Source organism: Macaca mulatta, chromosome 18, assembly GCF_049350105.2.
Source record: "Macaca mulatta isolate MMU2019108-1 chromosome 18, T2T-MMU8v2.0, whole genome shotgun sequence".
NCBI lineage: Eukaryota > Metazoa > Chordata > Mammalia > Primates > Cercopithecidae > Macaca > Macaca mulatta.
Genome location: NC_133423.1, coordinates 56,153,526 through 56,166,848, shown reverse-complemented (window position 1 = coordinate 56,166,848; position 13,323 = coordinate 56,153,526). Strand labels below are relative to the sequence as shown.

Sequence of the window (13,323 nt, the reverse complement as noted above, 5' to 3'; positions counted from 1 at the left end):
GGATTTCCCAGGAGCTGAAATCTGTGAACAGCTTGAACAAGGGCTCTGTCCCATCACAGGGTACATGAGGGTGGAAGACAAGAGAATGAGCTAATCAGGATGTCAAGGACCTCATACCAGACACAAAGATGAACTAAAAACAGACCATAGTCCTAAATGTAAGAGCCAAAACAAACTCCCAGAGGAAAACAGAAGCAAGTCTCCATGACTGGGTTAGGCAAAGTCATGGTTCCTGCCACATGTGCTTTCCATGTCTTAGATATGACAAAAGTGTAAGTGACGAGAAAAAAAACAAGTTTGGACTTCATCAGAATTAAAGCCTTTTGCACCCGCAAAAGAGATAATTGGTAAAGTGAAAACACAAGCCACAGAATGGGAGAAAATGTTTGTAAATCATATATCTGATATCTGATGACTTTGGAGACATTAGGCCATGTGAAATAAGCCAGACACAAAAAGGTGACATACTGTTGAATTTCATGTGTATGAGATTGACAGAAAAGACACATCTCTAGAGAGACAGAGTAGACTGGTGGTTGCCTCTTGCTGAGTGTGGGGACAGGGAGTGATTGCAGATGGGTAAGAGGGTTTGGGGTTGTTTTTGCATTGATGAAAAAGTTAAAGTTAGATTGTAATGACTTTAAGACTCCACGAAGATACTAATAATCAGTGAATTATATCCATAAAACAGGTGGGTTTTATGGTACCTACATTATACCTCATTAAAGCTTATAAAAAACGTGTCAGGGAATGACTGTGGAAGAGAGACATTGAGCTGGTGATGACCCGGCTAGGTGCGGGGAGAAGCTTCTGTGATGAGTGGTCACTAGCTTAGTGGAAGTGGACTGAGAAAGTTCATTCCGTCTGCCTCATGTCTTGTTGAATCAAGGGTGAAGGAAACGAAGATGAGAGAACCAGACTGGCCTCTCTGAGAAGGTGTCTAGAGAGGTGACCTGTTTTGGTAGGTCCCTTTTCCCCAACGGCACAAACTTCACATTTTGCTCATAGGACGCGTTGCCCAGCGTGCTTCCACCTGGATTCCCTGTGTGTCTCGGACTCCTCACACCTTCCGGTTAAAGTAGATGACTCATTCCTCAGAGGCCGACACACTCAGGGTTGCATACACAGGAGGCACAGACATTAGTATCGTCCCTTGAGAAAATTACAATGCTACATCACTGGAACTTTAATGAAGAACAGGAAAACGCATCAAATAATAACAAATGGATTATTATTGTCAATTCTTGAATGGGCAGTGAAGAGAGAACAAGAAAAAGGAATGATAAGAGAGGTGGGAGGAATGAGAAGAGGCAGACAAAAATGAAGCAAGAGACATACAGAAAGTGAGAGAGTATCCAGATATTAAGACAAATGGAACGAGGGAGAGGAAGTGGCTGAAAGAACAGTAATATCGACAAGGGGATTACTTAACATTATTCAGCATTTATTACGTGCCAGCCATGTCCACAGCATGTTACTTGCATTGATTGATTGCATTATCACACCCTCAGAAGGTAGACATTATTATCTTATTTTACAGACAATAAAGCCAAGCCTCAGAGAAGTGAAGTAACTTGTCCCAAGATCACACAGCTGGCTTCAGAGTCGTTGTTTTTCTACCTCTACAGTCTGCCAGGGGAGAACAGAACACACCTGGAGATTAATGTAGTGGCAACTGCCTCTCTTGCTTAAACTTTGAGCTTCTGGGCAAGTTAATCTTAGCTATCTCTGTCCTTTTACTAGCTGATGACTGGTTCAAATCCTCCTCCATCTCTTTATCCCTGAGATGGAGTGCCACTTGAGCCCCACAGCCCCAAAAGCTTACTAAGAGCTTTTTACTCCTGGGGCAACTGTTGAGGGGGCCCTTGTCCCTACTTTTGCCAGATGGTGAAACATCTGTTTCTATCCTTGACTGAAACTATAGTTTATTTCTTCTAATTTAAGTGGAGGAGTACTTGGGAACATTGATTCCACTGTTGGTTGCTAGAGAAAGTCGTCAAGCTTCTGGTTCTATACCACTCAATAAAATAATGTAAGCACTTCTTGTAGTCACAAAGGGCTTTATATGTTACTCTTGTAAAAAGACTCCCTCGAGACACAGGGTCGGAACTGAAACACACAGGTTTCTGTGAGCCTTAGTTGGTTAAACCAGACTTTTCCCAAGGCCACTGATATTATTGTAGCAGAAATCTGTGTATTCTGAGAAGGCGGGACGTTTCAGAAAGTTCTTTTAGCGGTAGCACCATCGTGTCCCTGGTGTGTGTGCCTCAACAGGGGTTTCCTTGAGTTGCTTATCTATTTTAGATAGTCCCCTTGGCACTTGGGTAGCCTTGGCCTTAGCCTTGGTTGTGAGCAGCCCATTGGTTGTGGCTGCCTGCTCTAAAGAGTGGCTGTTCAGAAGCTGGTGATGTTTCCCTGGCAGTGGCTGTGCTGATAGGAAAAGAATCTGAGTCTCCCTGGGGAGAATAAGGTCAAGCTGAGCCGCCTTGCCTTCTGGGTCACTGGATTCTGGGTACTTGGTGCGTTCCACTTCATCTTGCTGCAAAAACACAGACTCAAAAGGAGTGGCAGCTGTAAAACTAACCCAGAATGCTGGTATCAGGGAGAAAAGGATGGCTAAGGTGAATACATACTGACAGTCTCTCTTTGAAATGTGGAAGCCCTATGAAGGCAGATATCAAATTTTGTATTAGGGTTCTCCAGAGATACAGAACCAAGAGAATATCTACCTATCTCATATGAATTGGCTCTGTGTCCCCAACTGAACCTCATCTCAAATTGTAATCCTCACGTGTGGAGGGAGGGACCTGGTGGGAGGTGATTGATTCATGGGGCAGTTTCCCCCATGCTGTTCTCATGATAGTGAGTGAATTCTCATGAAAGCTTATGCTTTAAAAGTGTTTGGCAGTCCCCCTGCCCCCCGCACCCCCTCCAGCTTTCTTTCTTCACATCCAGCTTGTGAAGAAGGTGCTTCTTTCCCTTTACCTTCCACCATGATTGTAAATTTCTTGAGGCCTCCCCAGCCATGTGGAACTGTGAGTCAATTGAACCTCTTTCCTTGTAAATTAGCCAGTCTCAGGCAGTTCTTTAGAGCAGTGTGAAACGGACCAATTCTCTCTCTATCATCTGTGTAATCTATCTCGAAATATTTATTTTTAAGGAATTGGCTCATGCAATTGTGGGGACTGGCAAATCTGAAATCTGTAGGGCAGGCTAGCAGGCTGGAAATGCAGGTGGGGTTTCTATATTCCTGTCTTAAAGCTCCATATACTTTGTGCATCTCATAGAATACATCTCATATGCATGTATGAGTTAAGAAAATAATAGTCCAAAGATACAAATCTTGAGAGACTGTCAGTGTGAATTCATTGTAACCAGCTTAGCATCCTTTTCTCCCTGATACTGGCATCAGTGGAATGAATAAGAGGAGTGCACATCTTGGGGGCAGCTCTGTGGAGGTGATAGGGGCACTGACTCTAGGGTCAGACTGCCTGGGTTGAGTCTGAGCTCTGTCTCTTTCTAACTCTGTGACTTCAGCTCCATCGCTTAACTTTTCTGGGTCTCGATTTCCTTATCTTTAGAATGTCATGTTATCTACCTGTATTTGTCCATTTTCACACTGCTATAAAGATGTACCCGAGATTGAGTAATTTATAAAGGAAAGAGGTTTAATTGACTCACTGTTCTGCATGGCTGGGGAGGCCTCAGGAAACTTACAATCATGGCAGAAGGTGAAGGAGAAGCAAAGGCACATCTTACATAGTGGCAGGTGAGAGTGAGTGAGAAAGCAAAGTGGGAAGAGCCCGTTATAAAACCATCGATCTTACGAGAACTCACTCACTATCACAAGAACAGCATGGGGGAAACCACCCCCATGATCCAATCACCTCCCACCAGGTCCCTCCCTCACACCTGGGGATTATAAGTCAAGATGAGATTTGGGTGGAGACACAAAGCCTAACCATATCACTACCTTATAGACATTTTCTGAAGACTAAATCTGTATTAAGTACTTAGAACCTCATCTGGCACATGATAAGCATTCCATAAACGTTAACGACTACAATTATTTCTGAACCCAAACTGACATAGTGTCCCATAGTGGGGAAGGGAGTATGCCTATGATTCTTTAATTTTCCTTTGAAAGTTTTAGCCATAAAAGAAGAAAAGGGTATATTTACTGGAAAGTCAGGGATAAAATGATTATCTTTAAACAGATATGATTATTTCCCTAAAAGAAGCCAAAGGACTTAGCAAAAAGATTTTTAGAATCAATGGTAGCAGGGAAATGGCCATATGTAAAAGAAATACATAAAAATGAAACTTTCTCCAATATGTCAGTTTTAACTAATTAGAAAATATAGTGGTGGAGGGAAGCTACCAAATTTAAAGGTACCTTATGGTGGATGTCCTTTGTTTTATTTTATTTAAATACACACACACACACACACACACACACACACACACACACACACACACACATATATGTAGAGAGAGAGAGAGAGAGCGCAATATGTGAAAATACAACAAGACCAAATAAGGTTTTTCCTAAGAAGTCAAGAAGAATTACATATTTATGTTTATATAATATATATGTGATATATATGTAAAACTGTTATATTGGGCTCTAATTCTTGAACTCTTAGGATGAGTCTTATATGGTCCTGTTGTATTATTTTTACATATGATGTAATTTGATTTCCCAATGTTTTCTTAGATTTTTGCATCTTAGATTTTCAGTGTGTCTTTTTGGTTAGGTTTTAGTACTAAGGTTACACCAGTTCCCTAAAACCCAGGGACTCTTTTTATCCTTTGTAAGCCTTAGAGAAGGTTATACAGTGAGGCAGTTGTGTAGTGAAAGGCAAGATGGTGCAGGTGACTGTGGAGTCAGATTCTGTGCTTTCAGCCCTGCTTCTGTTTCCACCAGCCCCGTATGCAAGTTACACCATTTCTGCAAGCTTTGTTTTCCTCATCTGCAAAATGGACACAGAAGTAGTACCTACATCAGAGGTGGGTGGAAGCAGGGATGGGGAAGGATGAGAGGTCACAGATGCCCTGCTGTGAACCTGGCTGAATCTGGCCACACTCTTCACCCACTTGCCTCTTCCTTAGCTGGTCCCCTCCTTTTCTCTGAACCTGAGATCTGGGGCCTCCTCCCTGCCTCAGCCTACTTCCACCATCGTTGGCTCCCAGTTCCATGCAGGTTTCTTCATGTATAGGATTTTGTGTACAGCAGCAGATAAGGTAGGAGGTAGAATATTGAAGCGGAGGAATTGTGATTAAACTTCTAAAAAATAGGACTTTTTTTTTTCTTCTATGCTTTCTTAAATTCCATTAGGGTTTAGCTTAACAAACCAATTGCCTGGTTTCTCAGCACCTGGAAAAGATGGTGGGCTTGCTGTGTCTTGGCAGTCATAGTTTTCACTGAGGGGCCTGGAATCCCAGAGTGACCACCCTACATGCTCACCGTGGGTCTAGAGAATTATGTGGGGAAACACACTTACTCAAAGTGCAACTTTGCAATTGTTTGAAGATACAAGAAGATACAGAATGGACCCTTTCTGAAATTCTCCAGAACTTGGGGCATTCTGAAATGTCTTCCCTGGCCAACTCATGCTTTTTCTCTCTGTGGGCATCGATAGCATGTCCTTTGTCTGCTATTCATTTAACATTTACCATTGACTTATAACTGCTGGTAATGCAGATTATGGAAAATCCTTGAGATTGGAAGACTAGGATTTACTGTTTCTAACAGTTAGAGCCCATCTCCCGGCAGGGGTTCCCTGATTTTCTGCTCCTGGCTGCTGTCCCTGCTACCCCAGAAAACCTTTCTTGGCAATTTAAACAAAAAGCTGTCTATAATTCAATTCAGTGCACTTAAATCAAAACTTTCTTCTGGTCTGGTCAGAAGAGTTAGAGGAGTGTTCATACCAGAGTTTTTGAGAGTGAGAGTTTTTTTGTGAAGAATATGTTTTTGCAGATATCCGTGTTTACAGGAATCTTGAACTTGTCTTCTGTAGACATTGTGTATTGGCTGCAAGCTTCTTGAGACTAACGCCTTGCATATAAAAAATGTAAAACAAACAAATGAACAAAGGAAAATGGAGGGGCTCACTGAATTTTGAGGGGACTCTGAATGCAGACTCTCTACCTGAAGCAGCTGCTCAGCTGGAGGCTACTGCATGCTTTGCAATTATGCTGCTGGGTTTCCTTTTTTCTTTAAAAGAATCTATATTAGTCTGTTCTATACAGACCAAAGCTTTATGCTGCTGATAAAGACATACTTGAGACTGGGTAAGTTCTAAAGAAAAAGAGGTTTACTGGACTCACAGTTCCTCATTGCTGGGGAGGCCTCACAATTATGGTGGAAGGTGAAGGAGGAGCAAAGGCACATCTTACATGGTGGCAGGCAAGAGAGTGTGTTTAGGGGAACTACCCTCTATCAAACCATCAGATCTCATGAGAGTTATTCACTATCACGAGAATGTCCCCATAATTCAATTACTTCCCATGACTTGTGAGGATTATGGGAGCTACAATTCAGGATGATATTTCGGTGGAGACACAACCAAATCATATCAGAATCAACAAACCATTGTTTAAACCATACTTCTGTCTCTTACCTGGTCAGAAGAATAAAAAATGTAATTGATGTAGTCATTACTGTGAATTCATAATCACAGTATTAGTAGCGTGCCTTGGTGAGATCTGTGTTCCCTTCTCTCCAACACAACCACACACCAGGAGGCAGGAAAGCACTTCCAGATTCTGTTATACATTAAGCCCTGGTGGGGAGAGGTGAGGATGGACAGGGAATCCCGCTTCCAAGAGCCCCGCCATACTACCTGCTGCCGTGCTATTGGCTGGCTCTGCTTTTCCTTTGTTCACTGCTTTCCTCTTTCTCCAAACCTCAAAGCCTTTGTTCCTGCTGGGTAGCCAGGACTCATGTTTTCTTCCCTTTATCTCCTTCTACCAACTGCTCTGTGCTTTGGTTCCTCTCTGCATAAAGCAGGATGGGCCCCAGTGGGAGTGGAACTGGGGAGGTCTGCCCTTTTTCTTCCTCAATGCAGTGAGAAGGACGCAGAGGTGAGATGGGGTGTGGGGTAAATTGGCATTTCTGATAATAGGTACTCTGTAAGCCTTCTTTTGTAGATTCCCATTTTCCTGTAAAAGTATAAGAGAAAAGCCAACAGTCTTGAATTGATACACAGTAAAGCAGTTCTGATTACCCCATGATGTGTTCCCTTTTCCTATATCTGCCCCCACCCCCACCAAAAGGTAAAAATAGCCATGAGAATGATCAAGCAGATCTGTGTTGTTACATTCCAGGAATTTTACTTCATGGACACAGATTTTAAAATTTTCCCAACATGGTCAAGCACGACTATGTGCAGAATCTGTGGATGGAATGAGTTGATGGAGCTTGGCAGTGAGATGCATGTGCCAAACCAACAAAGTCAGACTTCTTTATTTTATTTTTGTGAAAGGCCTGCTATGTCAACATTATTTCAGGATAGATTCTTGTTCAGTGTGGGTCTCTGCTTCTCTGGATCCCCACTTAGGTGGGTATGTAGAACCTTCACGTGGATTGACAGCACGTGAGGTGTCTCTGCTGACTCCTCTGATGCCCCTGTTTTGTCTCCTGTCTCGTTAGGCGGGGCAAGAAGCACAGCATCATCCTAAGGACGCAGCTGTCCGTGAGGGTCCATGCCTGCATCGGTGAGTGACATCTACCCTCAGGAACTAAACGCATGATGAAAAACGCGACTTATGGGAATAAAATAAAGATTCACTGTTATTCTATATGTTTGCACTAGCCCCTATCATTAGTTCTTAGAGTTTTAGTGAAACAATTTCCAGCAGTGATTCATTCCAGCTTCCTCTGCTGTTTGGTTAGTGACTGGAGCGTGAGGTAAGACAGCTTGCTGGTGAGGTTCCTTTTGGCAGTGCTGGGGGAGATGTTCTTCTGGGGACGGTGCCATTGTGAGCCTCTGGTGCATTGACCTGCTCTTCAGGTGCCTCCTGGTGGCTCTGTGAGGAGTGCCTGTGGGGAATTGGAGTCTGGGGCTCCAGGTTGTTATCAGATGACTAAAAGGAAAATATTGGGTCAGTGCACGATGAGGGTACATGCGGATACAGGGCAAGATGCTCTTCAGCGAGCAAATGTATTTGTGGTTCAGAATGGCTTGCTGCGGGAGGCCCAGTTTCCTCCTTGTATTGGGCCAAGTTGCGGGAAGAATATAATGTCATAAAAAGGAAAAAAAAAAAGGAACTAAATTTCACTTTATGCCTAGAAGTTTTTAGTATCTGAGTAATTTTGCTTTTGTTTAATATATGGTGTGGTTTTCATTTAATCCTGTAATCAAAAGAGCATAGATCATCCTGTTGAGACCTAGTCTGCACCCTAAACGTATTCATGGGTGGAGTGGAGGAAATTATTTCTGGTCCCTCCTTTACTCTGCTTCTCTATTGGAGACCCAGGGATGGGGAGACCCAGGGCTAGAGATGGAGGGAAATCCATGTGATTTCACTTCATTTGGTGTGGAGGGTGGTGAGGTTGCAAGTGTCTTGGGTAACAACCTTTGCCTGACTCTGCAGCCAGAGAATAATTGTGTGGGTGACTCAGACTTCAGGGACTGAAAGGTCAGGGTGTCAGGAGTATTGGTAATCTTGTTGGAAACAAAGTAAGACCCGTAGGACCTCCAGCCAACATTGACTATTCTGCTTCTCAACTGCTTGTAGCACTGAGTAAATGTACAATGTATATGGGCACATATATTAAATCAGTGGCTTTTTTATTACCCGCTTCATGTTTTCCCAGTAATTTCATATGTATAAATCATGTGTATCTAAAGGAAAGGTCTGTGACACGACTTTGGATAAACTTCCCCCTTACCCTCATCCCAGATCTAGAACAAATCCAGGCACAAAACATGTACTGAACACTGTTGAAACACAGTTGATAACTACCAGAAATTTGGGACATAAATATGAATTGGTTTTTCCCAGGAATAGTAAGGCGGCAGAAAGCAGACTTGTACAAAAATGAGCTCAATCCAAATCCAAATGATTTTAAGGAAACTCCTTTGCCGTATATACTCAAATATTTCAGGTACAGGATTTTTTAAAAACAGCTTTGTGTTATTGACTTGTCTTATGAACTTCCGTATCCTATCGTCCCATGTGATAGGTGTAAGATGTGTGACATCTTATCCTGTGGCATACTGAGCACTGACAGCCCCTCAAGCCCACACTCAAACCAGGACACATGTGCTCCCTCCTCTAGGGGTTGACCTGGGGCTGGTGGAGTCACGGTGCTTGCTCACATACCTCCTTATGCCAATTGCACTGCTTATCAAATTATGTAATTTAATGAAATAGTACCAAATATTTCATACACTAATTAAATATGACTACCTAAAGGTCACTGCTTCTTTGAAAGTTCACTCTTTTGGAAAAGACTCAAAATTAGTCACTACAGAAGGATTTCTGTCAATGTAAATGTGTTATAATAACTATAAAAGGTGAGGGGGAATATTATAATAATCTAAGAGGATTCTACTCTTCATAAGCATCTTGAGCTCTGTTAGACTTCAAAGAAACTGAGACTGGAAATCAGACCTTGTTATTGGAGTGAGTTATAAAAGAAGGTCTACGTGGAATTCCAATGGGTAGATCCGTATTCAGAGAACTATTTGTGCCTCATCACAGGTAGACTGGCATGTTTCGCTGTAATAGCTACGAGTGCAAAATGTTTTAAGGTCTTGTTTATGTTTATGTATTTTTTATGTATTGTTTTCAAAAGGATTTTCTGCTTTAATCAGCTTTTACCATTAATTGCCTCAGGCCTGATTATGTCAGATGAGAGGATTTGGCTCAATAAACTAACAGCAGCACCCAAAAAGGAAAAGTTTTTCCTTTGTATTAAAAGTCTTAAAATTCCATTTCCTACTATTAGCAAGATCTGGAATAGATTTATTATAATAGCACTAAATATTATCCTTTGGTTATGTATAGAAAATGTAATGTGTGCATCATGTTCATGAAGTACCTTCCCCTGTTGTGACATATTCTTTCCCTTTCTGAATGGCAGTGTTCGTTGAGATTTCTTAGGGATAAAGAAAACAATACCTGGAACAATTTTGCGTCAAAATGACAATGGGAAATATGACAAGGAGAAAATAAACCTTTTTCGCTTCAGTTGTTTTAGTCCTTGTTTCTTCTTAAGGTTATTTCCCTCTTTGCCATAGAAGAAATAGTTGAAATAGTAATACTACAGGCGTGGGGCACAGTGGCTGCTGTCTCAGCCTAGCACCGCATGCAACTCCCCTGAAGACGTTCCTTCCACCCACGACTGGCCTGGAAGGATGCAGGACCAGCTTTTGTCTCCTGGGCCTAAAATGCTATCAAGTAAATGTCTCAAAAATAATGCTTTCCTCACCCTACATTCTCTTCTCCTTCATTCCTGTTTTCATTAAATAGAAGAATGTTTAGATCCAGGACTGCATGTTAACGAGTTAGAGGTGATATGCTTTTGGAATTCTCTAGTTTTCACTTTGGAACCCAGCACCCATTGGGATGAGTGTGTGGTGGGTGAGCCTTTATGGTTAGCCGCCCAGCAACCCTCATGAAAAATGAAGGCCACAGGGCTCTGCTTTGATGGTTACAGCTAGCAGCTGAAGCAGGTCTTTTCTGATAGTGTAGCGGCTCTGAAGCATTTGGCAGGAGGTTGGAATGAGATTTTGGTATAGAGAGAGGCCTCAAGCTTTTGTACCTCTGTGCTTATCTCCACTGTAATTTTTATTTCTTTTGTGCATTTTTGGTATAAACACTTGATATTGCAGCGAATGCTGCAGCGCTTGCCTTCTTAATCTAGCTTCGATCTTTCAAAGAAATGAAAATTTTGATGGTCATATTGTGGGCATACACTTACAGATGAGAATTAAGGCATGTATGATAGACATGAGAAGTCTGTATTTTATGAGGTTAGCTAGAGAAAATAAATTTTTTGGTCCCTGAAAAGTGATCCTATTTCCAGACACCAGAAAAATGTTCAGAGGGCCAACTGGCTCTGATAACTAAACCTCATCATGAAAAGAAAGGAACTAAAGAATTGTGGGGTAAGGAATGGAATCTAGGATTTAAAAAAAATAAGGTTTGAAGTCGTTAGGACCCTACAGTTAATATGTGAGTGTTTTTTACTGGCTGGCTTTGAAGGCATTTTGTTGGGCCAAAAATCTCTGGGCTTCAATTTTCTGAAGCAGATCCTGTCTTCCCATTAAGAAAGTAAACCCTGGCGATTGATTCTCTGGGTTCCAGGAGGCCTGTCCTTTCAAGTGTCCAACATTGAGTTAAACAAAAGTGTAAAATTTGGGTGAAGCTTCCAAAATGTCATTTATACTTGCAGCTGTGAAAGAACCCTGGCACAAAGGGCCTTTAGAGGCATTTGAGAATCCTATGAGATGATGAGGTCTGCTTGTGAGGGACAGAGATGAGTCAGGCAGAGGCTGCCAAGGGGGCTGAAGTGACTGATCTCTGCATAAGATGCATCTAGTTACTCAGATGGTCAAGTCACAGGGACAAAGGCAACTTTTAAAGGCAAGAAAATGATATGAGAGAAGGCTACTTCATCCATTAATGCCAGTTTCCAGCAACAGAAACATCAACAGAAAAAGCCATCAATGTATAATTTGCAAGGCATTTTTCTCTTGCAGGCCCTATCATGCAGCCACGTGCTTTACACTATATTGTTATAGCAAAGAGATGAATTATAAACAGTGCAACATTTCCTCAAGAAGAACCTTCTAGTGCAATAGTAATGAAGGGGATTCATCTCATAGCCAGCTGATTTAGGAGCATTGGCCCCCTGGGGCGCTGTGTTGAGCAAGGTCCTGAGGCTGTGTGCAGTCTTAATGGGAAAGGATCCTGCATCGGTACCCACTTCTACTGGTGGTGATGGAGGTGGTGTACGTATGTGTGCCATTGGGTGGCAGCTCAGGTGAGGTGCAGGTTTTGTCCAGTGCTTGAGCCTCCTGTAGCTACAGCATACGGGTCCCTGGGCTTCTGTATTCGAAGGGTGGGAAATGAGCTGTAATTCATGACCCCCAACCCCTGTCCCCTCTCCTTTCTTCCCAGTCCCTTTCCAGGTTCTGCCTTTGTTCTGTAGTCTGTGAATCTGAGCATGGCTTCTCTCCCAGTTCATTGTGTTTTCTGACCAGGCCAGGTACCACCTTCTTCCACCTCTGGGTGTCTTTCCCTCTAATCAATTTGAGCTGGTTTCTCATAGCTGAGCCCTCCCGGCTTGCAGGGAGGCCCCTCTGTAGCTTCCTTTTCTGACATTTCACTAGCCCCTAGGTTGGCCTTTGGAAAATTAGCTGGATTCTCATGTGGTCCTTACTGCTTCTTGGCTCTGGGTCAGTTAGGAATTTCCATAAAAACTAGAGGTTTCCTATGGGAAACAGCAAATTGTCTTTTTGACACTCTTGGCCTGACAGCACTCGGGTGCTGTTTCTGTGCTAGCTAATAAGGATGAGGCTCATGGAGTACTGTGTGCTGAGAGGCGTGAGGCCTGAATGGTGATGCGTGTGTGCTTGGGCACCTGGCCCCTCTGGGTGCTTGCCGTAGGATCCACACAGATGCAGCTGGCCCTCTGTGGTCTACTCCATGGCAGGCTCCCCACATGTCTGCTGTATGCTGCAGAAAGGGAATTAAGCTGGCTGTTGCCTGACTGGGAGACACCCCTGTCCCACCCCCTGGCCATCTGTTCCCCTCTGCCCACCTGCCCTGCCTTCATTGACTCCAGGCCCCGGACCTGGGCTTCCGGCTGGCTCTATCCTGCCTTCCACAAGAAGCTGCTTCTGCTCCTGTCCTGCCTCTACCATGCAGTTTTGGTTTGGAGCTGTGGGTGGCACATCCTCTTTGCCCTGTCCCTGGACATCATGGTGGCCAGGCTCACAGTGTCCTGGCTGTGCTTCTCCCTGGTGGCATCAGGTGCATTGAGTCATCACACTTCCTATTTTCTGTTCTTTGATGCCAGGATCCTCTGATTCTCCAGAAGCCCCGGAAACCATCTGTCATTCTTCCAAAGATGTTCATCTTCTTCCAAAGGCTCGTGAGTGGCCAACTGCAGCTTCAGCATTAGCTGGGTTTGACACTGAGTCTCCCCTTGCAGCAGGAGACTCCCAGTGCTTGGTCCTTTAAAAATAAAGATAAAAAACCTCCTCTCTTTTACACCCCAAGCCTGTGACCTGTTTCTGCCTCTGGTTCTGTTTTCCAGGTGAAAACGAGCTCTGTGAGTTAATCAGATGAGTACCTCCCATCATC

At 43.2% G+C, this 13,323-nt stretch overlaps 1 protein-coding gene across 8 annotated transcripts in view; it reads left to right on the top strand.

Moving 5' to 3' along the window:
- Positions 1 to 13,323, top strand: part of FHOD3 (formin homology 2 domain containing 3) — a 488,002-nt gene that overhangs the window by 72,709 nt on the left and 401,970 nt on the right. For all 8 annotated transcript variants that reach the window (NM_001194349.3, XM_001106633.5, XM_077974668.1 and 5 more), the window contains 1 exon segment: positions 7,655 to 7,719. In NM_001194349.3, the coding sequence (NP_001181278.2) occupies positions 7,655 to 7,719 (65 nt within the window).